Source organism: Dermacentor silvarum, chromosome 7 (assembly GCF_013339745.2).
Source record: "Dermacentor silvarum isolate Dsil-2018 chromosome 7, BIME_Dsil_1.4, whole genome shotgun sequence".
NCBI lineage: Eukaryota > Metazoa > Arthropoda > Arachnida > Ixodida > Ixodidae > Dermacentor > Dermacentor silvarum.
The window spans coordinates 156487492-156514917 of NC_051160.1; the positions used below are offsets into that span (position 1 = coordinate 156487492).

Genomic DNA, 27426 nt, shown 5'->3' on the forward strand with positions numbered 1-27426 from the left:
TTATTTCAACGACGCCGCATACACTCGCGCATTTCGAACGGCATGCCACTTTGCCACTGGGTCTATCAGAAAAATAATTGTGCAGCCTTGTTTTGCAATGACGTGCGCAGAAGCCTCTTCATTCACGTAAATTTTATACGTGTCATTGTTATTGAAGCACAGTGTCATTTTGCAGTTCGTCGAAGCCCGAGAAGAGAATCAACTCCAGCTACTGGAACCAGACATGTTCGAAACCGCTATCTCCGGACACTCTTGGCACTTACGTCGACACAGCTGCCGAGACATTTGGTGACCGTGTTGGTTGGGTGTTTATGCAGGAGGGAAAGCAGTGCACCTTCGCTGACTTCAAAAATCAGGTGAGCATCTGAATGCCAGCGCTTCTGGTGGTAATAGTGGTATTGCAACGTTGCTGATATTGCCGGTTATCCAGGCGGGCTTGGCCAGCAAATGTTCTGTCCGAGCACGTCTTACACTATTATTACGGGTGTTTCACCAAGCATTCAACAACTCGGTGTCTTGAAGGAAAGCGAACAGCAGGCGTAAAATATCTTCGCTGATTGCTACGAGTCTTTCCGGGAACACTAAATGCTGAAAGACTGCTTCTGAAAGACCCCGCTTGTTTAGAGCATGATGTACCACCTTTATGTCCTGTTCGAACTGCGGGCACTACCAGATGAAGTGTTCCACATCACCCATCTCGTCAAAGAAGACATAAAGCACTTAAATAGATCATAATCGTCAGCTTTTTTTATATCCACTGCAGTACGAAGGCATCTCCTAGCGATCTTCAATTACCGCTATCTTGAGCTAACTGATTCCAAGTCATGCCTTCAAATTTCCTACATTTATCCTCCGATCTCTATTTCAGCCCAACGCGAAAACTTACCCAACGAGAAAACTGTCCGTCCACCCCTCCTTCCCTCGCGTAAGACAATCGCTTTCAAGATAGAGCCCCCAGCAGCGAGTGACTTTACCTTCGCGCCGGCTAGCGCTTCAACGCAAACGAAGCGGCGAAAACAGCACGCGGAGTCGCACTCTCTGACGCGGAGTCAGCAGTCGGCACTCTCTGACCGCTTCTCAGATCGCTTTCAAGATACGGTCCGCGCGGCCGTGCCAGAGTACGTTTGCTCGGTCCGTGCCACCGCCGGTTTCCTTTGATCACGGTTCATAATGGTTTGACACGGATGGACAAGGAGCTTAACAGCGATAACGGCTTGTGATGATCCAACGTTCAAGTTTAGACTATCACTTACTTTCGTATTCCTTATCAGCTTTCACATTTCAGCAATTTCCATCCGATATCCTGAGTTTGACACTTCCATGCTTCATGTTTTCTGTATCAGGTCCTTTGCAACTTGGTAGAACTCACCTAACTTGCCTTAGTACCTTAGCTACCAGTTCAATTGTTGCGTATCCAATCAGTCTAGTGGTGGTTTCATTCATTATCTCTATGTTTCTTCGACCTCCCTGTCCTAAAGCGTCTAGTTTCCAGTCAAAACGTACTGTTGGTTTTCTTGGTTCACTATAGCGGCAAACGGTTCCAAAGAACACGAGGCACAAGTGAAAAAGACGGCGACGATCAGAAGTGCCTTTCGACCGTACCCGTCTCCTTTTCCTGTCCCTCGTGCTCTCTGGCGCCGTTGGCAGCGGCATAATTGTTTGTGATCACCAGCCTGGACTCATCTCCTTTTCCTTGACTGTAGCTAAGTGGGACTGTTTAATTTCGAACAATTTGGCTTTTCTCTCTTCAATGCAAGAGCAATGCAAGGCCTCACTAACCTATGGTCTCTGCCCTTTACCGTACCTCACACTTCTACCTCCCGCACTATGCTGGAACCGGCACAGAGTATGAAATCTACCTCATTCTCTGCTTGCCCATTAGATTTCTTCCACGCCCACTTCCTGTTATTGCGATTCCGGAAGTAGGCATTCATTGTTCCGAGTCGATTCCTTTCCGCGAGTTTTACTGACCTCTCTCCTCTACGATTTCTGAAGTCGATGCCATAGTTGCCAATCCCCTGTTCTCCCGCCTGCTTTTTCCCCACTTTCGCCTTAAAGACGCCCATGACTGCAGTATACTGAGTTTGCGTCTTTGGAGCCGTAGGCTTCTAATACATTAAATCTATATCTTCCATTTAGCTTTACTGCGATGACTGATGCCCTTGCATTAAAGCTCGATAATTCATAAATGTTTTCCGCTCTTTTCTTAAGAATTATGAATTCTACCTCGTATTTACCCTTATCTGAAAGACCTCTGTAGTAGAGGACATGACCGTTAGTCAACACTGTATAAGCCTCCCCAGTTCTCCTAACCTCATTAAGCCAACTGATATACCAGGCAATGCCTAAGCATTTCTAAAAGGTCCCTGCTAAACTAGCCTCAGATGAGCGGGTTCGCGAGTATAACAGTGCCAGGTTCAATTTCCAGTTCGTCCAGTCTTAAATTAACAAGCCTGTGTGTAGGCGGAGACAGTTCAGACTAGATACGGAATAGCGGCGTGCATGGGTGTTCCTACTAGTGGCCGTGAGCTAAATTTGTAAACTCGCTGCAGTATTGCCGCTAAAGAAGCTTGTGCGCACCGCACCCCTGCGCTTTCGCAGAAGGGGTTTAGTTGGTGGCGAAAATTTTAAATCAGTATGTTCGTGTTGGCGTGTGCTCATTAGACCAATAGCTTTTGTGAAGTGCTATGTAATGCGAGACAGTGAGACGCTTGTCGAGCACGTTCCACCTGCTGTCGGTAGCGTACGCTGACAGAAATGAAGCAGTTCGGCTCTTACCTAGGAGCGCTACATCAGGCTACGGTTTACTACAGCACGACATTTCACAAGGTAAAAGCAAAGCTTGTGATCTCAGCCCCTCAGGGTAAAGTTGAACGCAACGAAAGGCAAGAGCAGGTTGCAGAGCTGCTTGGTAAGCGCCTCTTTGAGACGACCATGGTGATTCTTGGCAATCCCCGAGAAGACACGCGGATCTACATTTCTTCTCAGCTGTTGGTCGTATGGCTCTAAGCAGCTTGTATTCAGAATCTATAACAGCATAGCGTTGAGAAATTTCAAGTAAATTTGAGAAGTTGGTGATTTTGTCTTCGATGATAATAAGCTATCCACGTCGGTAATCATTGCCGCTTGATTAATAAAAAAAGTTTGCTACCATTCGTGTGGTTGATAAGACGAAAAAGGCACCTGAGGATTCCACATTGCCCATTGTTGTTTCTTATTATTTGTTTGAAAGTTTTGCATTGTCTGGGGCCCATCTATGTAATAAGAAAACAGCAGCAACCAACGCCCGCTACAGGCACCAGCATCTCTTCGAATACAGTTATTCAAAAAGAAAGACTGCACTGAATATCAGTTCGCTGTGCGCAGCCGTCATAAAAGCTTTGGAATTCTCAGCTCTATTGGCGGCGCAGATGTGGAAGCAATGCTACTCTGGACATAGTGCTGTGAATGGAGGGACACATGATTACCTTTGCGTAGCCTCCTAGGGGGCAGAGCACGTACAGCACGCGCCAGCTCGCACAATGACATACCACAAGCGGGGAAACAAAGTGCCAGGAGTGTCAAGTGTACTGCATCTTTACCGTCGCTCATGAACGTATGCTACATATCATTAGCTAGTATGCAATAAAATACTTTATTCTAATTAACCTTACAGGACATGTTTTCAAATTGTTATTTAGCGTTCAGTTCGCTTAACTGTAATCTTCAGAGTAACATTGATTTCGTGATACGCGTTACAAAGCATAGGGTGAGCTGTCATTGTACCGCTTACGATTTTCTCGAAGACACTCCTTAGCCAGCTTAGCCGGTGTGGGGCAACGTCAAGTTATTTCTACGGGCATTTAGCAGAGCATGTCTCTAGACTTGTCGAGCAAGACGCAAACTGCAGCTCGTTGGCGTCTGTACACGACAATGCTGCGCGGGGCAGTGCTCAAGCAAATGCAGCTTTAGCACGCAGTAGAGACTAACCTTTGGCCTCTACATAGGAAATGGGTTATAGGTGTGATGTCTGACACTATAGCACGCACTTTAAGAGCATTAAAATGTTTCAGAGGATCTCCGAGCGTAAAAACACTATAGCACAACTACTAGTGACATTGTCGGAAGAGAATTACATGCCAGTAAGTATGGGACATGCAATCGTCTGGCTTCCCGCATTTTTGTACGTACACTCCACAAACAGCTGGTATAAAAATAACTAATTTACGTTGGTATGGAATACAACATATGAATTGTACATAAACGCAACTAAACACATTATAGAATCAAGTCATACGAAATAAATAAAGGAATCGAAGATGAAGAGGTTATAATAAACAGGGACATTTGACTTTACGCATGCCAGTATGAATTAAACATTTTCGAAGATTCTACTCAGCGATCTTTGATATCGGCACAATCGAAGCAAGCCCCCGAACACGTTCTCCTCGCAAAAGTTCATCGTAGACCTTGCTTGCAATAAAACAGCAAGGCGTCAACGAAGCTCGGTTTGTTACAACAACGGTAAAAAACGTTGCAGAAAGCGGGGCTCACACTAGCCACAAAGTTGACTTTATTTTATTTTACACAACCTGGTATTTGTGCTAGCGGTTTGGACGTACCGGTTATGGCGCGGTTAAAGATCCTCACAAAAGCAAGTGCAATAAAACAGTTCTAATGCTCAAGATAACAAAAAAACGGCTTCTTGTTTTTCTTTTTATTAAACTGAATGCGTCGCTTTCCAAAAGAGATCTCCAATTCATCCTCCATTGAGGCTTTCTTTACCTTAGTAGCGTGACCCGCGTAACTGATTGGGTTAGTGCGGCATCATTTTTGTGTAGAGCAGGACCGTTTACCTCAGGCCTAGAACCAAAAAAAAAAAAAAAAACACAATGACGAGTGGGGAAATCCGGCTGCTGTTGTTAGTGTTGGAATGACATTTACCATTGCAGAACCCACAGTTAAACGCAAAAGCCGTTTCTTTAGATTATCAACTAACTGATATGGACGTTGAAATTACAACCACTCTTACTGATGTTGAGCGGGCTTGCCTTGATTGACACTCAGTAATTAGAGGTTTAGAGCCACTTCTCGAAAAATAGCTAGCTTCTATAAGAGCAAAATATGGCTCTTTTGGAAGCAGGATATACAACTACGCACATTGTATTCCCTTTATGGAAGTGACAACGGCAACGGAATACGAACACACGCTCGTGAAGCATCGTGGAGTCATGTGCCGTCGCTTTCCAGCGTTCGCCAGCACCAGCTCTTGCTTTGTCTGCTATCTATAGACAACGGCACATACCTAGACGCCCTGAGCGCACAAAAAACCGTATGATCGCCCCCTGAGCCTGCTGTTCTTGTGTCCTCTGAATGCACAAGTGGCGCCCCGAGAAACGCATATGAAGCTCCCCTTGTTTTCTTGTTGTTTTTTGTCACAGCAAGGGCGCTACACTTCATAGAAGATGTCCCAAATTATTGTTCAGTCCTGCCTTAGCCCCCACATGACAGCTGGCCGGCATAATGTAATTTATTGAAATATATAGATGAAATGTACGCAAGAAAAACAAATTTTCGCACCTCTTCATCTAATTCGGACTATCTGCGTTTTACCAGGAGAGGTCTAGATGATAATGACGAAGATAATTATTATGATAATGACTGTATGGTGAGGGTAAAGAAGCATAAACGTGTATAGTACAATTAAATAAAGAATCGAGGTTTTTATCAAGTAAACTTGAGCCCAGGAAGCAAACCAACACTGTACCATCGATAGTAGCGGTTATCGATTCAGAACGCACTTGTCAAGTATGTCGCCTATTACAGCATTCGTCACCTCACATGCCAGGGCAATCGCCGGTGCTCACATGGATCCATGATTTCGCATCACCATTCTCGTCAAGCGTGACATATTTATTTAGCGACCATGTCTCGCCATCAGTATCGATGTAACGTTTACAAACATTTGCCTGCAGCTAGCGCGGCTTCATAATAGCAGCTATTTTTTATGAAAGCTACATTGCGGTCACTGGCAATTAGTAAACTAACAACACATGGCGGTATTTTTGTACGAGCAGAGTACTCTTATTCAAAAATTGAATGACGCTTAAGCTTCGCTTTAAGAGTGGACAGCGATAGCGTTATCGGGCCCCGTTCGCATCGCATTTTTCTTTCAGTGCCCTTCACAGCAACTCAGAACGTGGGAAAGCCACCTTACAAAGACCAATCTTACACCGGTCCCCTAAAGTCGGCTTCATGTTTAAACAGAAACGCATTGCTGGGAAGACGTTTTTCCAGGGGCCATATAAGTCGTCTTATAATAAAATGTCAGGGCCCTAGCACCTTTTTTATTATTTTATTTATTGTTTGCTATTGCCCCGACGCGCGCGCGTGTCCTAAACGTATTAGGCAGGCGTGTCTGAATTTGACCTGCCGAGGATACGAGCGCCATCTGGATATGATTTTCACAAGTACCCTACCTGACAGCGCCGCTGTAGGTATGGTAGAAATGCTGGAAAAGGGGTTTGTGTTTACTTTCCTCGAAACAGAATTATGTTTTCCTGCACATTTAAATTACAATCCGACGCCACCGTGTCTGTAGGTTGTGTTTAAGTCGTACTTTACCGTTTTGTCTAACGGATTTCACTGTGAAAAATTAAATTTTTGTTCGCCGATACCTTGCACCAAGAGGAGGGCCTGCGCGGTCGGGCTGGTTCGGGATGACTTTCTCCGCCACGCACGCCGACATCCACGCCGACGCTGACACCGACGCCGGATGTTCTGCGACACGGAGCCCTTAACGCTGTCGCGTAAAAATTAGTTACTTATAGCGCATTCCATTGGCAGAACAGAAGCGGAGGCAACGAACAGGGTGCAGCAGAGCAAGCGCCGCGAAAGTGCGACTGCTTTGTCCCCCACTGAAACGCTCCCTGCCGTCCGAGAGTAGGTGGGACAGCGAAGGTGTATCATATGACCAGATTGTCTTACCTTTCCGCTCAGATTATCACGTGAACTTCGCTTCTCAGCCGCCATTGATGCCGCATGCTGAACCAAAACGGCCCAAGTGCAACTAAAATCAAAGGATATGACGTGTTTGCGTCGCGTGACTTGCTTCGTTACTTGCGCGGGAGCAGCTGGAACTGCTCTCGACTGCTTTCGGCGTAGCCAAACTGTTCTTGCTCCACCATTGGATCGCAGCGCTCCTGCTACTGTTCGCCCATCGGAACGCAGATGATTTTGAGAGAGCACTTTTGGGGACGCTTTTGAGTGCTGCTGCTAGCCCAGTGGAATGCGCCCTTAGACAACACACAACTTTCTTTCTTCCCTTCTACGTTCATGGGCCGTTGAAAGGGTACAGTTCTCTATGTGCAAAAAGTCGTGACTGTGGAGACTAGCTGCTTATCAATGGAACAGGCGTGAACCCTATAAAAGCACCAATACAAGAATATGTGTGTTCACTCAAAAGTAAAGCTTACGCTGCTAAATGAGTAGGGTAATTGAGTAATTGTGAGAACCCGTCCACATTTCCCTTTACCAGGAAACGTAGCTATCCCCAAATAGGTTTCCCGGTAAAGATTGCTGTTGCAAAAGCTGCCCCGACGACTGCAGCTTGCGCCGTGGGCAGTGACGTCCCTAGCCTTTCGTACATAAAATAATCAGCTTATCAACCGATTTCAGTGATGTTGCAACACCACTATGGGCGGCGGCGTGCTGTCAAAATTACCATTACTCCCATTACTACCATTACTCCAAAGCCATAAAGCATTGCATCAGCAGTTGTAGTGGTGCTTTTCAACAGCTTCGATGGACAGCCACTTTCGCAAGGCCGCGATGGCGAGTGAATATTTTTTTTTCATTTCACTGGCGTGGATTTTCAGTCAATAGTAGGGTGTTCACATTAGAGCACTTGTTTTTCTTTGATTATTTTGTGGTTTTGTCTGCTGTAAGGATATATAAGGCGTTTTTTCGTGCCAATTAATTCAGTCAGATGTCGCACTATTTTGTATCGCAGATATAAAAACACTGTAGATTCTACAGAAGCTCAACGGTCGTTAAATGCTGGTGGCCAGCCTTAAAGCTTGCATAAAGCGTCAACTGTTGGAGGAAGCGTTGCTTCGCCTGCGCCGTCGGTGAGGCAGTGATCGAAAGCGTATCGCACAGCCACTGCACATTTCTTATGCGCCTTCCTAGAGCACACAAATGCAGTTCAGTCAACTCTCGCGTCCTGCGTTTACTTTCTGGGATAACCGTACAATCCGACCGAAACACGGGAAAATCCCCGCCTTAGGTACCATTGCGCAGTGAGCGCCTTCAAAAGCGTACCCCGAGCAATTTCTTTCGTTACCAATACGGCAGCCAGAGTTTCAGTGATAAGGGACAAAGATTTTGTAGAATGAAACTAAATTAAGGACAGATGCTACCCGGAAACATTTTTTAATATTTGTGGCAGCTCAATTTGAAATTTGAAGTTTGACAGACAGAAATCAAATTTTCGATAGTAACTCATATTAAATTTTTATGCCTGTTTTTTTTTTTTCTTTTTTCTCACGAAACATAAGGTTGACCGAGTCGCCCAGGGCCTGCTATCTCTCGGCTTCTGCAAGGGAGACACCTTGTTGATCTGGTCCCCAAACACCTTCAATTGGATTCTGATGGCTGCAGCAATGGCGAAAGTTGGAATAGTTTCCGTGAGTAACATTCCGGTTTTTCTATGCACAACTTCTGTTTCTGTAGTCGGTGACTGTGGTCCTGCTTAGTATATGTTTTCAAAAGTAGTATTGTTTACAGAAGGAATTGTGGCAACACTGAGGGAGGAGACTATTATCCAATGGAAAAATGTGAATTATTATGAAAGCGTCTACGCTATCTCGTTCATTAGACCTTTTTCTTTTGTTTTTCGGAGAAGCTAACCTCATCAAAAGATGTTCCATTTGTTAAAGTGTTACACTTAATTTCAAAGCTTGCTCATAACGAGAGAAAATATTATTTCAAGTAATAAACGTAGCTCGTATACAGCATATCTAAAATGGTACTGATTATGGCGAAAGAACGCTCGTTCCCGTCAACGAAGTGCCACGTCTTCATCATGATCATTATCCTCAGCCTATATTTATGTCCACTGCAGGACGAAGGCCACTCCCTGCGATCTCCAATTACCCCTGTCTTGCGCTAGCTGTTTCAAACTTGCGCCTGCAAATTTTGTAACTTGATCAGCCCACCTAGTTTCCTGCCGTTCTCGACTGCGCATTACGATGCGATTTCACCACGTCCTAATGAGCCTGAAATACGCCAGAATAACGCGCTTTCACTAATATGTTCTATTTAGGTGTAAGTAACGTGGTGAAAAGATAAAGTGGTATATTTTGGTATACACTTGAAAAGCGGTGTAGTTAAGGCTAATGATCTTGAATAAACACGTGACCTCAAAATAGCAGGCAATAATAAACAACAACTATTTTTTATAAACTGTTCTATGAAGATGCCAGTGGTATTAAGAGGCGCTGCTGTAGCCTATGTCAGGCTAATTTCCACACAATGTTATGCCAACTTGTGCCAAACCTTAAAATATTATGGTGTGTGCTAGAATAAGACCACCACTCAATCAATATTGTTCAGTATTCTCTGAGTAACTCAAAGTATTTTGTTATAGGCATGGGTGAATATTTAAAATTAATATCTGCGCAGCATTTAGAGTTTTGAGTGAAACTCAAAATTTTCGATGCTTATATTGTAGACTTGTTCACAAAAGACCGAATAATTTATTTCCAGGAAGATAGATCCAGTGGTTTATATTTTCCAGGGCTCCAAAGAAAGCACACGAATTTTTTTTAAGTGCCATGGAAAGATACGCTCAAATAAGCTTCCAACAACTGACATATGCTGCACGCAGACCGAGCACATCATTAAGTCTCAAACGAAAATTAGAGGCAATGGCCACAACCGTTGTATGCAATGCATCCCCAGCCAGCGTCAAGACCTGGATCTTTACGTAGTCTGCCAACAGCAAAGTGCTTCAAGAATTGCCCTGCGCTCTTCATCGCCACCGCACTGCTTCATGTGCATCAGTGCTTCAGCATACAAGTTATCAACAATTTCCATTCAAGCCAAGATGTCTTCGATCCATCTGCGTTGCTTAAGAGGAAGATTCAGGTCGGGGGCCCCTATCTGAATAAATGGGAAAGTTGAAATCGTTTTTCTCAGCAATCACCGCACTGAATGTGATGAGGTTTGTTAGATTCAAAAGTAAATGTTAAAATGTAGTGGCTGTTTGAGGCCAATTTTTATTTAGGCCGTAGATAGCTTTATAAAGATTGTTGAAAACTGCACAACTAAGGAAAACGAAACTATTAGGTTTACAACTTTGTAATTCTACAATAAAAACGATACGAAAATTCAGTAAACAGAATTTTATAATGCATGTAATGCAGAAAAAAATTGTATAGTCACCATGCCTGTGAAATGTACCATAATTTGCGAATACGATTTTTGCAAAATCCTTGTAAACATTCTGTCAAATTCACGTAAGCTGTAACTTCAAATTTTTCTTCTTTAGATGCCCTAATGGATGCGGTTTACAGAACTACGAATTTTGTTTTTCGTGTAGAGTTACGGATTTCTAAACGTCGTGCTTCTATATTTTTCAACCTAACCAATTTTCAACAACTCTTGTAAACAAATCAAGTACATAAACAAAAATATTACTTGCTACAGTGACTATAATTTAACTTTCTCTCTCAGTTGCATCAACTTTCATTAAATTGTTTCAGCGGTAATTACAAAAATTGTTTTAGTGTTTTACATGTATCTAAATAGGCCGCATTGAAGCTGGGCCCGAGCTAAACCTTCCTCTCAAGGCACATTCCTACATTCTGTCTGCCTGCTACAGTGATCATTCGCTTGCAGCATGTTTGAAGGCTATAATACCACAGCGCGCATGGGCCTTGTCACCTGGCACTTTTTCAGGTCTCTGGGGCTTTCTTTCAACTGAAAAAAATATATACCACAACTTAAAAGGCTATAAATTTGAGGATTTCTAATTCATAGTTAACTAGCAACAGCGCGTTCGAAACGTGACAAAGGCAAAGACACAGAGGCGTCAAACGTGGCGTTGTATAATTCTAACTCGAATTTATTGAAAGACATACGGCGTGTCATTATCATTCACAGTTTTTTTAATCAGCCTTGGCATGCAGCGCAATTCTACTTATTGAGCTAGAATACTTTCAGAGGCAGACAATATTTCGCTGAAAAATCTAAATGAATATTTGACTATTTAACACATTTTCGCTACTTAACTTTTAAACTAACTACATTATGGTACATGTTGCGATTTACAATTGTAGCCGGTGACTGCTCAAGTCATATCCACCTAGAACGGATTCTAAGCACACCAGGTTCAAGATAGGCGTTCGCAAAGTTTGCAACGAAATGGATTGATGGCCGTGCAATTTTCGAGTTTGAATGCATGAAATGGCGTTGTCTTCACAAAATTAATGAAGCAACAGTGCATTTTTCCCGCAAGTTTGGCTGCGCTTATCTGAAAAGTGGTGCTAGTTTCACAATTTCTTTTAACTGGATGTGGATTTTCAAATGACTATGTTCAATTCGTTATTGCAATAAGTGCGCTAAAGCAATTACTGAAAATGTCGATTAGGGAAATTTTGTTCATTAGTCAATTATGTGTATTGGTTTTCAGGGTAAGTACTTCAGTTCACTTCAGATCTTTCTCTCTTGATTTCAATGAAGGGAGCAGCCGCATAAAAGCTACTGCACTCAGCAACTTTAAGAGTTATGCGGCTTTACGTGCCAAAACCACGAACTGATTATGAGGCACGCCGTAGTGCGGGACTCCGGAAATTTGGACCAACTGGGGTTCTTTAACGTGCAGCTAAGTCTAAGCACACGGGTGGCTTTCGCATTTCGCCCCCATCGAAATGCGGCCGCAGTGGCCGGGATTTTGTCCCGCGACCTCGTGCTTAGCAGCCCAACACCATAGCCACTGAGCAACCACGGCGGGTACTGAACAGCTTGACGGAGGCGGTCACCCTCGTCTGTGCCAGCAGCAAACATCGAAACACTTGCTTTGGACAGGCAGGTGTTCTGTAATTTGGGCCTTTTCGGTAATCTGGCTAATTAAGTACATTTCTGCAACATGGCACAGGTTATTTAGAAAAATTCTGTTAACGTTAATATAAAACACCCGGTGCATATATAAAAACAGCAAGATATATGTATACACACATCCAATAATTGTTGCCTCTCTCCCGTTTATTACGTGATTGTTCTAGTTAAACCACAGCATCAGCGTTCATGGTAAGAAATTATTGTGATGCTGTTCAATGTGCTGTACAACGTCTCAATTTATTATTTTTCTTTGAAAGAAATGTTTTTCAGGGTAGTTAGGTTTTGTTTATTTTACTTTAAGCTCATTGTAACAAAGTACTTTGAGATGGTCTAACAGACAGTGAACAATACGGAGTTCATTGCATTCTCGTAGCGCATGCCCGCATACTTTAGTTTAGGCTTGGCCAAAGTTAGCTAAAACACCTTTTATATGATGTTCAAATTCGGCAAGAACTTTTCTTCGCTGAAAGCAAGCCGAGAGGGGCAATTCAGGAACAGTCAATTGGAGCACCGACCGAATGCTTGGTATCCCCCATTGTAGTAACACGTCGCCAATACCTAGTAGGTTGCTTCAGCTATCAATAAGTGTAGCTACCTGCTTCTTTCCTGTTGCACCAAACCTATTGCCGCCTCTTCAGCAGGAATTGCGTTCAATTCGAAATTTCAGCTGAATCAATGTAATTATGGGTGAAGCGTTCAGCACAGGCACTTGAAATCAAGCTCAACGTTGAAAGCACTAAGGGAAACAGAGAGCGTATATAAGAAAGGTGGGCTTCAAATCCAGCAAAATATGTGGAGCTTTAGCATAACCACGCTGTCACGAGCGAATATTTCTCTGCTTTCTGCCCCAGAGCCCAGAAGTTGTTTTGCAAAAAGCCCTATAGATAAGAGCATTGTGCACTTGCAGCATTTATCGCATTGATGCGCCTGGTCGCATGAAGCTGTTGGCGAGCCCAATTTAGATCGATCAATCAACATGTTCAATGTGTGCACCATCAGTTGAAATATTGACTACTTAAATGACAATCAAGAAATTAATTAACTCCTAAAAGAACGTCTTATATGAATTATTACGTTGTATAATTCTTCTTTTCCTTTTTTTTCAGGCGAGTGCGCATTTTGCATTGACGGCAGCCGAATTTGAAAAGTGCCTGACAACGGTGAGTTAATAGCTAGCGCTTTAGGCGTACTGTTTCTTTGTTTCAGTGCGGCTTCGTGTGCTTGAAGTCGAATACTTGAATTCTCTCAGTCTTGGAAGTCGCATCTACAATAATCTAAACAATATGTCTTCGTACATTAACGGTTGTAATCTTATTGATCGCTGGCTATAGAAACCGGCGCAAATTACTACAGAAGAGCCAAGAAGAATGCAATTTTTTTATTTGGACATATGAAGCGCTGCAAACAAACTGCACCCACACAAGCGACAGACATGTCCATTAGTTCGCGAATTAAACGTTGCTGTAGTACCGTTCGGAACCATTTTACCAGGTCGTTGTGCATCGTAGGCAGTTGGTGATGGAATGTGCAAGTTTTGGTAACGCACAATGCTGGGTTGTCACATATAGGATTGTCTACAAGCTCATTTGTGTTCCTAAAAAGTATAAGTGTCGCCCGTAAGAACAGATGACAAAATGTACCACAATGAGATTTTTAGTGGTCATCCTGAACATCAGCACTAACAATGATATTGCAGCGTGTAAAGTCGTCCACGTAATGAGAGTTGTTATTAAATAGAGTAATTAGTCCACATCGTGGTGAACAATTGTACAGAAAGACCGCAAGACCAATGAACTAACGTAACTACACACGTGGTGTTGTCTACAAAGTTCACTTGATTATAGTCATTCTGAAGGCTAGCAGAAGCAGTACTTACGGTTCCTTATGGCAATAACAGTAGGAAACAGATCACTTTGTGCCTCGCCCCTGTCTTGTCCTTGTTTTTGTTTTCCACGGCCAAAACCCAGTCATAGCTAAATTTAGTGCTGGGGGGAAACGGGAAAGACGAAGAAAACCTGTATAAGGTCGAAGCATAGCGAAGGCTATCGTACACATCTTGTTTTTGCGTACAGCGATTTTCCTCACTGGTTCCAACTTAGCATTTCCAGAGTTTCTCCGCACTTTTTATTGCCAGATATTTTTGCAACCAGACTGCTTGTTATGCAAGGTGACATTACATTCACTAGTTCACTCAAGCACCGGCAAGCTACTCGCTGGAATACAACATGAATTTTTAAACCATCAAAGCGATAGAGGCCGTTAAGTGGTGGTGTCCTTCGAGTATCACTTGAACCGAAGGACTGTTCTACATTCATTTCCGCGTTCAATATTACTTTTATCATAAAAGCTAAAAACGTACGGGCTTGTACAGGAGACATCTCAGATAAGCTCTTAATTCCAAGTGATCCTAACCTAAAAACATGCCCATAATATATATATATATATATATATATATATATATATATATAACGAACCACACAATGAGGGTGCGGTTCATTAGTGGTGAAGGAGGAAGATGAAGAATAAAGGCAGTGTTCGGCCGGCGATGTTACAATTATTTCAATTCTGTCTCTGCCCTGTAAATCTCTTTCCAAAATATCATAAACTTCACCCTGATTAACTTTTTCGTCTAGTTTTTTTCCTTCTCCCCCTTCCCTTTAACCTTTAACAGCCGGCTTCTTGGCCAATCCCCCATAGTGGGTAAGCACCACGGATAAGGATCAAGCAAGCAAGCAAGGCGACCATGTTTGTCTCCGTCCGCAACCTCCTGCTCGAGTCACACAAGTTGACAGGATAAAAACGTGGCATCCATCTCATCGGGATCACATCATCATGCAAGTATTCAACACCACGCCGTGTTAAATACTTGCATGATGATGGGATTCAACGCCACAACACCGCAAGCCTTGGACATACTCAAGTACACCGGATCAGTGGACGGTGGGCCCTTGGAAGATTGGTTCCGTCTCTTCGAGCTCCACGCATCTGCTGCATCATGGTCGGAACGGGATATGGTCGCGAACTTCAATGAATACGTCACCGGTGAGGTATTTCGCTTCTACCTCTCGCACATCTTTGAAAATAACGAATCATCGAAGAAAATCAAAGAACACATGGTGAGTCAATTTCAAGTATACGTCGCAGATCCCTCCATTATCCACCAGCTGGACACATTTCAATTGGGTCGCCGCACTTGCACACAGACGCAACTTAACTATCATCATCAGTGGCGAACAAGTCCTTGTATGAGAAGATTGTGGATGAGTTTCCTATGTAGTGATCTACCCGAGAAGACGACGCAGAAACGCACGCCTAGCATGATGATGACTACCACAGAGCCATCTTCACCATCTACGCCCTCAACACACCGCGGGAATCATGTCCCTGAACCATCCGACGCATTTACACCGCTGTCTTGTATAGCATGAACCACCACCAGGTTTTGCGTCTCGTGACACTTTCACGGCTGTAAGACAACGCCGCACCTCAAGCGCAAGTATTATTTACTCTAACCAAGCGAAGCCCACTTGCTATCCGACAACAGGCCATAGCGAAACCACCAACATTGTATGCTCATTTGGAAATGAAGAGCATTTACCTTCATCAAGAGCGGATGAACAGCTTCAACAGCTTCCACTTGGAGTTCAAGCTGATTTGCATATGTCAAGATCTTTTGCGCACACTAATCTTCAACAAAACGCGGACACTGCAAAAGCATCGGGGCCACCAAGTACCACACATTGCCAACGAACAGAAATGTCCGCTCAGCACGACGGCACATGGATGGCAGCCTTAGGAATGGCTTCTGAAAAACATCACAGATTGACCTCGTCATCAGGCAAGCCACACGAAAGCAAGCAGCGTGTCACTTGCCCGCAGCTGGCGACACGAATTTGCCAAACCAGGCTTATCCCTGAATCATTGGTACATCATCAGCTGTCGTAGCCACATCTGAAAGATCGAAATCAGTCACTCCAACATCAACCTCGACTGCCTCGACGACGACTTCGACACAGACGACGACGGAGAGTGTCGCCGAAAGCACAGTTGCAACAAGGAAAATGTCAGTGCGCAAGGCAACTAAACCCAAAGCAAACTCGACGAATACTACGTTTTGCAAGAAAGAAACGTCGCCGAACACATAATCAGCACCACCTATCAGGACTGCTCCCACTCCAAGGATTCCTGCGACATTGCTGTGCACAACGACGAAACTGACACGGGCACTTTCCCGGCATACCGGACCAACAAAGATATCGCCGCAAAAACCCAGTCCACCGAACGTTCGAGCAGGAGACACCGTGGCAACGACAACTGAGTTCCCACGACTGCTGTGTGTCCAAACCTGTCTTCACTGGGGCATGTGTATGTCGTCCGTAGTGTAACAGCCAGCCTCGGCCCACTGCGCTCTTCTGGACGTCACTGAACTACCCGACTGGCATCGTTCGTGTGAGAAGGTTAAGACGGTATCATCCGCCCCCATACCTACGACTCTCTCGGGGGGCGAGGGAAGTGTGTAACGAACCACACAAGAACGGTGCGGTGCATTAGTGGTGAAGGAGGAAGATGAAGAATAAAGGCAGTGTTCGGGCGACCATGTTTGTCTCCGTCCGCAACCTCCTGCTCGCGTCACACACGCATATATATATATATATATATATATATATATATATATATATATATAATGTATTATATACTACTTGTATATACAGGACAAATATTGTTATCTGTCCTCTCTACATCAAGTCAATGACATAGGGGCTCTACCAGTAATATAGACTAGACGAAAGTAAGCAAACACTCGATAGTTTTAAGTTAGGCGGTTCAGTGAGCGCCTAAATATGTTTTCCCGAAAACTGTAATATTTTATATCACACAGAGACGTCCGATATACGCCCACAGCTTTGGTCAAAAATTATTTATAGCGCTTACTGGCAAACGTTTCCGCAAGGTAAATATATTCCTCGTCTTTCGTTCCAGTGGATTTGAAATTCCAGCCTCTAGCTTCTATTATTTTTCCAAATCATTCGTGAACGCTCACTCACTACGGGTAAATTAAGACGACAACACGGAGAAACTACAACGAACTTCCTAGGCGATCACTCTGCTAACTTCCTAGAGAATCAGAAGCAAAGCAACACTTAGCTAGAACGACAGCGGTGAGCGCGGTCGACGTTCGCCGAAATAAATCGTGCTTTTCGAGCAGCTAAATTCGCGATATTTTACATCCCTCACGCTTCTATTCAAAGCAGTTCCTTGCATTGCTTCCGCAATGTGCTCGAGCACACGCGGCAAGTCCCTGACACTGGAAATGTCTGTTGCGCGACAACAATATTGCTGCCAGCGTGATAGTGTGGTGAATAGTGATCGCGAGTAAAAAGTAACACCATGCGCTTGTAATAACATGACCCGTTCTTAAAAGCGAAGCTTTTTGCGAACGTCACCGGGTTTCGTGACCATGGGTGCTGCGGCCTGGCTGTTCTCTTGCAGAATAGGCCAACCAATCACAGCGGATTACGCGCGTCACGCGAGCCGCTAGGTTCCTTGCACCACCACTAGATGGCACTCACCTCCACACATCCGCGCGGCAGCGGTGGCGCTGGCTGTGCGGGGGAAAAAAAAGAACAGAAAGCTAGCCTTCGCGCATCCGCGGCGGCGAACACCCAGTAAATGCGTAAGCATTCCTATGCTTACCCAACGAGAAAACTGTCCGTCCGTCCGTCCCGTAAGACGATCGCTTTCAAGATAGACCCTGCAGCAGCTAACGACTTTACCTTCGTGCTGCCTGCCGCTTCAACGCGAACGAAGCGGCAAGAACACAGCATTCCTGAAGCTCTCAGCATACGCCGCACCCAGCCTCTTTCGCAGATCGCTATGGGCTCGCTCGTCCCTCCTCAACGCGAAGGGGCGAGAACACAGAGCGTGTAGCATCACCAGTCGGCACTCGCTGTCCGCTTCGCAGATCGCTTTCAAGATACGGTCCGCGTGGCCGTGCCACAGGACCGTTTGATCGGTCCGTGCCGCCACCGGAGTCCTTTGATCCCGGTTCATAATGGTTCGACACGGATGGACAAGGCGCTAAATAGCGATAACGGTTTATGATGATCGGAACGTCAACAGCGTACCTGGCGCCACCACCTGCAGTACTTTGCTAGCGTTATCAATGCACCTTGCGCCACCGTCCGCACCCGTTCGTGTCACCGCAGCGCTTGGCCATCCGGCCAAGCGCTGCGGTGACACGTTGCATCATAGCTAGAGGCCGGATCTTTAGGCATTAAAAAAGCGCGTTTTAGACGCCAAAAATAGGCAAGCAAAACAACGTTTTAGGCCTCCAACGTCGTAAATACAGGCACAATAAATTTTTACATAAATGCAAATAATTTCAAACGAAGACGTGCGCGGCCTATATCTACGATAGGAAAACAAGAAATGTTATTGTCTACGATGGCACAAAGGCGCCAACAGTTGAACATAGCCGTGCAATTGCCCCTAAAACTGCTGAACTAATGACGATCAATTGGCTTAACTCAATAAGTACACTGCTCATATTCATGTTCAATGGCCACTGTACTCGAGCGTCGCATATAGTGCAACAGGCATGAAAAAGAATACTTGAAAGCTGGGAATACTGATTAAAAAAAGCGATACCTTAAGTCTGCCTGACGCAAGTAAATTAAGACAAAACAAAAACAGACAAATAGCAAATGTAAGAGAGACTACGATTTATTAAGAAATTAGCATATTCTTAGATGAGGACTGTTAGGTACAACTCTTGGCAATCTTCTAATATACAATGACATTATCGGACGGGATCGAATCCCGGCCGCGGCGGCCGCATTTCGATGGAGGCGAAATGCAAAAACGCCCGTGTGCTTGCGTTGTAGTGCACGTTAAAGAACCCCAGGTGGTCACAATTAATCCGGAGCCCTCCACTACGGCATGCCTCATAATCAGAACTGGTTTTGACACGTAAAACCCCAGAAAGAAGAAGAATGACATTATCCGAATTGTACAGGCAAGACGTCCCAACACTGCCAAATACACTTCCGCCCATTTGAAGTGCACATGTTTGAAGAAATCTGTTTGGAGAGCACGTGGAACGTCGTCTAAAAATCACTGTGAAGATTGTGGAAACAATAGCAAACTACCATCATCTCCAGATTTTTGGATTCCAAATTGTGCCTCTTGTGACGGGGAATGACCCCATACGCTGAGAAGGAACGCCCGACGGCGGGGAACACCTTAAAAAGTAAATTACAAGCAAAACAAAAGCCATGTGCACAACACATTTTTCATTCTTCTTTTGCCGCTTCACTCTCTTTTCCCCTGACGGCTCTCCGCGGTTTCGCATTCGCCAACCGCTCGCGCAATGTCAGCGCGTCGGCGTATGCTGGCCGGCGCGTCTCATTTCAATGCTGCTAGCAGTTATTTTCCGGTAGTTGTTTGAACTAAAAGACTAGGTTGAACCCCATAGAGTTCCGAACAGTCAATGTTGCCCGGTAACATGAATTAGAGCACTGCACTGGCCCGGCCCGGGCCCGTTTTTACGTTGGGCGGCCCACCCGAGCCCGATCAAAACCTTTATGGCGGTACCCGGGCCCGGCCCGGGCCCGGAAATAATCTACGTTACCCGCCCGGCCCGGCCCACCGCCCCTTTACCTTAGGCCCGAGCCCGGCGCGAGCCCGACTCGAAACCGGCCCGAACCCGGCCCGAGACAGAAAAATAATGTTTTTCAGAGTTGAGACGCCCGAGAATAACTCGCTGCACGTTACATGCACACCACCAGAAATCCCGAGCCCGGCCCGGGCCCGGGTCAAAAAGCACACGCCGTGCCCAAGCCCGGCCCGAGCCCGTGAAAAAACTGTTCTACCCGGCCCGGGCTTTCGGGTAAGCCCGATCCCATGCAGTGCTCTAACATAAATAACGGTCTCTAACTGCACTCGAAAGCGAAACTTGAGGCTAAATAGTGTTCATATAGGCGCCGATATTGAAAATAGGCATTTATAGGCATTTAGGCACAAACGCCAGAATAGGCATTTATAGGCCCTATAAAAACACTATAAAAGCCCTTTTAACCTCTAATTCATGCTCATATATCAAATTGGGGCGATAGGAGCGCAAGGAACAAAAAGGCATTTGCCTAAAAGCCGGTCTCTAATCATAACACTGATGACACCGGGCTTTGTGGAGATGGGCAAAGTGGCACAATGCTAATTACGCATACTTCGACACGGTCAGAGTAATATCTGCGTGAATTTTTTATGTGTAGCTATAATGAACGGTGCATTCTTTTTTGCACTATTCTTCTAGCCACCTAATGAAGGGCAAGTAGCTCGTGTTTGCCCTTTTACATGTTTTCATAAGTTGTTCCACTTTTTGTATACCTTCGTTCATTGGTGCTGTGTAACATACCAAAGTCATGACACCAGGGATTTGTGGGAGAAAGCAGATACGGATTCCGAATCTATTGCAGATGGTTTTATCCTTCCAACTCTATATTAGTGATGATACCGGTGTCACAGATCTTATGCGTGACTGGTTGCGCACGCAATAGAAGAACACCATTATCAACGAACCGCTAAACAATTCTTCCATTTGTTCTGCTTCTTGTCTCTGTTTTCACGACAGGTTGGCTTCAAGGGCGTCTTCATTGCAGAACCGTTCAAGGTGTTCAACTACTACGACATGCTCTCCACGCTCATACCTGAACTCAGACATTCCAAGCCTGGACAGCTCAACTGTGCGAAGTAAGAAGCTAAAATTAAACGTTTGAAATGTTACAGCGAAATTTGTTATTATGAGTCTTGCTGCTTTTTCCGAAATTGATTTATTGCATCAAGATTTCTTGGACTAACCAAACTCTTCAAACTGAACTTTCTCTGCCCCTTGTGTGTTTCTTCTGTGCATGATCATGCTTATTTTTTACCACAAACAAACAGTCATCATAGCGCGTTGGTGAAGCAGCGTACTGACCAGGACAAGGCAGAGAGACACAAGTATATACGACACTCGACTGCGCTCCCAACTTCTTTATTTCAGAATAAACACTTCATATTTATAAACCTGGGGCGCTATAACGTAAAATTATTCCAAACCGTTTTGATTCCAAACTCCTGACGTCAAATTTACGTAACCACCGACGCAAGCATCGGGCGGTGACCCGCAGCGTTGTATGAACAACCCAATCGAACACTGTCCTCGTTTATAGGACGTCACCTTCGTTTGCTTTCAAAACCAATAACATTGCCTACACTCAGCGGTGTTTCTTATCTAATTGGCGGACAAGAGGCGAGGAGCACGCTCTAGTGGAGAGGGTTTCGATGGGGCCGAGCCAGCACAGTGAAAATAGATAACCGCATGAAGAGGGTGGTGCCGGCTTCTCCGATTGGTCCGCTTCGTCTTACTTAGCTAGCGGTGGCTGGTCGAAAATCGCGGCGGCGTGAAACGGAAGGATAAGAATGCCGCTAAAACGGATCCTCAACAAGGAAGAGTTGACAGCGCGATGTCGTATGCATGCCAAAATGGCTCGATAACCGTTTTTGCCACGCAAAAAGGTTTATCATGCGCAAATAAATACATGCTCACCGGCAGGTGCGAGTAGCGAGGGCCTGCGTGATCGGCGGGCAGCCATCTTTGATTCCTTTCGGAACGGGGCAGTCTGTGGCTATTCAGAAAATTGCTCAGTTTTGTTCGGCATGTTAATGCATTTTTTTCGCGTACACGTCACTTTGACGGGGTGAGTTTTCGTGGTTTTATGACGTCGCGTGACAGACAGGCGAAGTGGGCGCAGCCAGAAAACATTGGACTAATAGCAGGGAGCTACTGGTGCAAAGACATCGAATCAGGAATGATTATTTTTTGTGCGGTTTAATCATGCATAATCAGTATGTACACGTTATATCAGATGGGGAGCTATTGCGGTTTTCGTGACGTCGCGTGACAGACAGGCGAAGTTGGGAGCGACCCGAAAATGTTTTGACCAATCGTGGAGGCTGATTACAGAAACTGGAATCAAAACAGTTTGGAATCATGTTACGTTATAGCGCCCCTGCGCACCCTCAGACGTCAAAGATATGCAAGGCAAGAATAAAAGCACTTTCAAAATCACATACCCGCGCACACTCGGGCATCAAAGATAGGCAACATATCTAACACGCTGCTTCACCAACACGGTATGATGATTAATTACCGACTCGCCCAACTTTCCACATTACTAAATAAACAGTGTCTGAAACCACTTTCCGGCCTCCGTAGCAGCGGCCCACGATTCTGCCGAACTCTAAAAGGCACTAAACAATATTTTCGTTAAGCGCACTTGTGTGTATTGCTTTCGGATACTGACATTGTATAAATAAACAGACAAATACACAAATAAATAAATTGTATGCATATCCGAACGCACATGTTGCAATTTATGTGAAGCAGGTAATTAGACTCTTCATAACTAACTGTGATGAATACAATTGCGTTTACTTTCGTATTAGGCAACGATAAATATCGTGCAATGTTTTTGTAAACCCACCACAAAGGCCGCGACATTATTTTCACGCAATTATTGTGTTTATGCGCTACGCCACTCACAAATTAAAACAGCAGATTAACTGAACGCACAGTGTGAGATGTCTAAGCAGCGATGCCAGGAAGGCTGAGGCCATGTAGGATGCTTGTCGAGGGAAGAAGGGCGATGACAAGTGTATGGACAAATACGTATCAACGAGTATCAATGTGGCATATGACTAGTGTGGTAAAGTAGGGAAGAATCAAAGAATTTGTTAAACATAATGAGTTATTGTATCAACAGGTCGATGTGGTGTAGAAATACCCGTGAGCTGACATTATGCGTTTGGGTCTTATATAAGAATAAATTTATAGAAGAAGAAATAACCAGTTATTTCTTCTTCTTCCGTGTTTCTCGTGTTTTGTCCTTTGCTTTGTCTGGCACGACCAGGTCTTGGTGTCTTTCCTTTAACTCTCTCCGTTTTTTTTGGCATTTCAACTTAACATGACAGGCGTATCCGTCAATTGTGCATGTCAAACACGCTTAACAGCGACCTTGCCCTTTGCTTTGCCTGGCACGACCAGGTCTTGGTGTCTTTCCTTTAACTCTCTCTCTCTCTTTTTTTGGCATGTTCAACTTAGCATGACAGGCGTGTCCGACAAATGTGCATGTCAAACACGCTTAACAGCGACCCATAATGGGGACCGTATCAAGCACTTATCCACTGCCAATAATGACAAGCACGCGTCCTGAAGAACCCCGTTACCAACAAGTAATCTCCCTGCCATTGGCTCTCTCCCTGGGATTTTTATTTATTTATTTATTTGTTGTTGTTGTTGTTTGCTCTTTCTATCTCTCCTTTCTCACTTTTTTTGGCGCCTTTTCTCTCTCTACCTGAAGATATAAAAAGACTGTTGCGAGAATTTCCTGTATCCCTTGAAAAAGGTCGGTCCACCGACCGAAACTGTTGGGTTAATAATAAACCTAAGATAACCGCGAAGTTGTGCTTCTGATTTTCCTAAATACGCTTGGCCCATTGAAAAATCCAGTTACTATATATATATATATATATATATATATATATATATATATATATATATACACAAGTCCGGCAGCAGCCAACAGCAGCCCAGCGCAAGCGGGAGGGTAGGTGAAGAATGCTTCACTGTAATAAAAAAGCTGGCAGATCCCACGCCCTGTGGGAATCGATGTTGTGCGAAGCAGTGTGCGGGGAGCCTACCAAGTTAACTAAACGACCATGGAAGCACTAATACCTAGGCGGCTGTTTTATGACCTACATGACACGCATATCATGACATTCATGTCATGTGTCCTCAGGAGTCCTTTAAGGCGAAAGCCTTAGTCATGGTCATGACCATGGCTTCTACCACCATCCTTTTGTTTTCTTTACTTAGCACCCACGTCCGAACTCATTTCAGTGGCTTTTGAGTGTTAATCTGTTTTGCTGAGTCATTGTCATTTTTGCTGAGTCATGCTCATGACTATGACTTCTACCAGCATCCTTTAGTGTTTCCTTCATTTTGTACGCCCGTCCAAACCCATTTCACTGGTTTTTGAGTGTTAATCTTTTTTAGATGAGTCATTATCATGACCTAGATGACACGCATGTCATGACATTCATGTCATGACCTATCATTTATGTTTGTCATATACTCTTTTCATAGTATGCTCATTTTGGTACATACCAAGCTAACAAAACGACCATGAGAACACGAAGACGTAGGCGGCTGGATATGCTACTGTCAAAGTAGCAAATGTTCGCCAAGAAATGCTTCGCGTTTAAAACGACCATGAGAGCACAAAGACGTGCTCTCATTGTCGTTTTAAATGCCACAACGAGAAACCGGCCAAGAAGCGTGTGTGTGTGTGTGCAGCTAGATAGATAGATAGATAGATAGATAGAGAGATAGATAGATAGATAGATAGATAGATAGATAGATAGATAGATAGATAGATAGATAGATAGATAGATAGATAGATAGATAGATAGATAGATAGATAGATAGATAGATAGATAGATAGATAGATAGATAGATAGATAGATAGATAGATAGATAGATAGATAGATAGATAGATAGACTCCAAACTGCTGAATTAGGCAAATAATCGTAATCGATCGCATGATAGTAAATCATGATAACGCGTGCGTAGGCAGACTAAACTCCCACCCAAGCCTCGTCACTCAAGGCATAGGTTTAACTCGGGAGCTCCTATAAGTACAAGAAATTGAGAAATCGTTTCTCTTACAGCCTCTGCCCCCTTTTTTATGATATCTGTTGCAATTAAAAGAAAAAGCAAAAGTTTAGACACTTCAAGCGGATTGCATTATTAGGTGATCAATTGAAAAAAAAATTTTAGCAGACACAAAAACTACCACAAGACTAAGGTACGAAGGTTTCAACTCTGAAAGACGGTAACAAAAAATGATGTCACAATTATGCAAACTCTACCAAATTATGCATCTAAAGAGAATAAAACTGATGTCTTATACTTCGCTCCAACAATTCCACTAACATACAGATATGACTTTTGCGAGAACCCCGTAAGCATTGAAATAATCTGACGTAAGGTGATTACACGTATGTCCATAACATGGCACATAAGGAGGATTATCCAAGAAGCAGTCATTACATACTGGGCCAACACCAACTAGCTCGTTGAGGCGACCGCCGCATGTTGATGATCATAATTTTCATACTATGGCGCACACCCACACAAAGAGAAATTGGCGAAGAAGCGTGTCCGTGTGTTCATTAGAATGATGATTTCCACACTATGTAAATGACATATACCCACAAAGGGGGATTGTCTAAGAAGCATTGACTGTGTATGATTCTGATGAAGATTTCTATATCGTAACGTTGCAGTGACAGTGAATAACCACACTGGAGAAACGCAAGTCACGAAACTATTGATTGGGCCCAGATGTGCCAGGCAAAACAAGCCATGGCATCTACCAGTTCACTTAAGACCCGGTTCACGTTCTATAGACGAGAACGTGAATTTCGGAGCCATCAGAGATATATATGCCGTGGCCCCCTATGTCATAGTATTTGATGTATACAGGAGAGAGAATAATATTTAGCCTGTATATATAAGTAGCGTATGATACATTAGATATATATCTCAATTACCCTACAAAATTTAGTAGCGTAAACTTTATTTTCAGGTAACACATATTCTTGTATAACTTCGGTATATGTTTTGGTGTAGAGTGTCGGATTTGGAAACCTAAATTTTATAAATATATCATTTTCCGGAATTTTTATAATACGGTTGAGATAGAAAATTGAAATTCTGCCTGCTAAAGTGGCACAATCTACCTTTTTTTTCTCAAATGCAACGAATTTCGTTTATATTGGTCCAGCAGTTTTATCAAACATTTGGGCCTCTCAGATGCATTTCATAGAAAAAAGAGGAATTGGCCCCAACCTCAAACTTCCGCCTAATATCGGTTGCTTCGTAATTATATTATGAACATCGTTAACACTCCTCCTGATTTAAGTGTTACCATGCTACTATGCCGACTGGGGGAACTTGGCTATTGAATACTCCCTCAAAGTTATGCTCGTTCAAATACAACATGACGTTGCATATTCTCTTTTATTCTATTGCAGATATCCATTCCTAAAAGCCGTCATTGCGGACGGGGACCAAACAAAACCGTAAGTGTTAACGTACGATGCACAATTTTGTTATTTTGAAACCTGCCAAACCTCACGAAAACACCCATTTTGTGCTCTCTCTCTCTCTCACTTCTTCGATATAGGTTTTCCGTACCTCACACCGGATGTGCACGATGCAAACCTAACATCGGACACTTATTCTTATCTTACTCTACGTTGAGAGCCGCATGTGCGGCAATATCCGCTTGTGAATATTCTACGTGTGTGCATTTTATCTTTATATTTCTGTCTTCATTTACACCTTCACCAGTGAAGGGTAGCAAACTGGATATCTACCTTCCGGTTAACCTCCCTGCCTTTCGCATCTCATTTATCTATCTCTCTCGCTCTTGCAATGTTTCTTACGCTAGTGGGTATTCTATAGAAAAAATATGGCTTGTCGGGTCTGTGACATTGAAATCCGCCATAAAAGCGTGGACGAGCACCTATGCAGAAACCTCTAAGGCATGGGACGTTCTTTGAAAGTGCGTAATCTCTCATATTAGTCTGCAAGTTCGTTACAGATGTTAATCATCCAGGCTTCGCCGTTCTTCCTTTCATTTCAGAGGCTGCGTTTCTTTGCGTGAGCTCATGCAGAGCGGAGAAGCCGAATTGCGCGAAGCTCAGGAAAAAGTGGGCATGGACGACCCTTTCACCATAATGTTCACTTCGGTGAGTCTAGCCCATCAGGATTTCATTCAAATGACAATAATGCAGGCTGAACAAAATTTAGACCCTAAAACGTCGGAGCAGTCAGCAGGCCGCAAAAATGTCGATTACTCCATCGCGTAATAATCATTCCTGCACGTTAAGCATTTTCGCACTTATTTTATGACACCTAAGAAATGAGGTTCCGTATATATTACATTTCCTGATTACAGGTCACAAAAGGTATACAGTCGGTTCAATTTCATGCGCATCTACAGAAACACTAATTCATTTAACTACTCCGCTCTTCCAAGAGCCATTAGTATTAAAACGACCTTCCTAAAACCACAGTTTATGAGAGTGACCAAGAAAATTCCCGGCTTCTTTCAACAACGCATCTTTCAAACAACTCTACCTAACCTAACTTATTATTTTTGTCATTGCCTTTCCCGTTTTTGATGTGCAGGTACGCGTTAAGTACTGTTTTGTCA

At 44.0% G+C, this 27426-nt stretch overlaps 1 protein-coding gene across 1 annotated transcript in view; it reads left to right on the forward strand.

Moving 5' to 3' along the window:
- The window catches only part of LOC119459291 (medium-chain acyl-CoA ligase ACSF2, mitochondrial-like), a 188613-nt gene that overhangs the window by 36736 nt on the left and 124451 nt on the right, over positions 1–27426 (forward strand). The window contains exons 2-7 of the mRNA XM_049671652.1: positions 176–356; positions 8538–8666; positions 13209–13262; positions 20732–20850; positions 26240–26287; positions 26854–26959. Of these exons, the coding sequence (XP_049527609.1) occupies positions 176–356; positions 8538–8666; positions 13209–13262; positions 20732–20850; positions 26240–26287; positions 26854–26959 (637 nt within the window). The remainder of the gene's footprint in view (positions 1–175; positions 357–8537; positions 8667–13208; positions 13263–20731; positions 20851–26239; positions 26288–26853; positions 26960–27426) is intronic.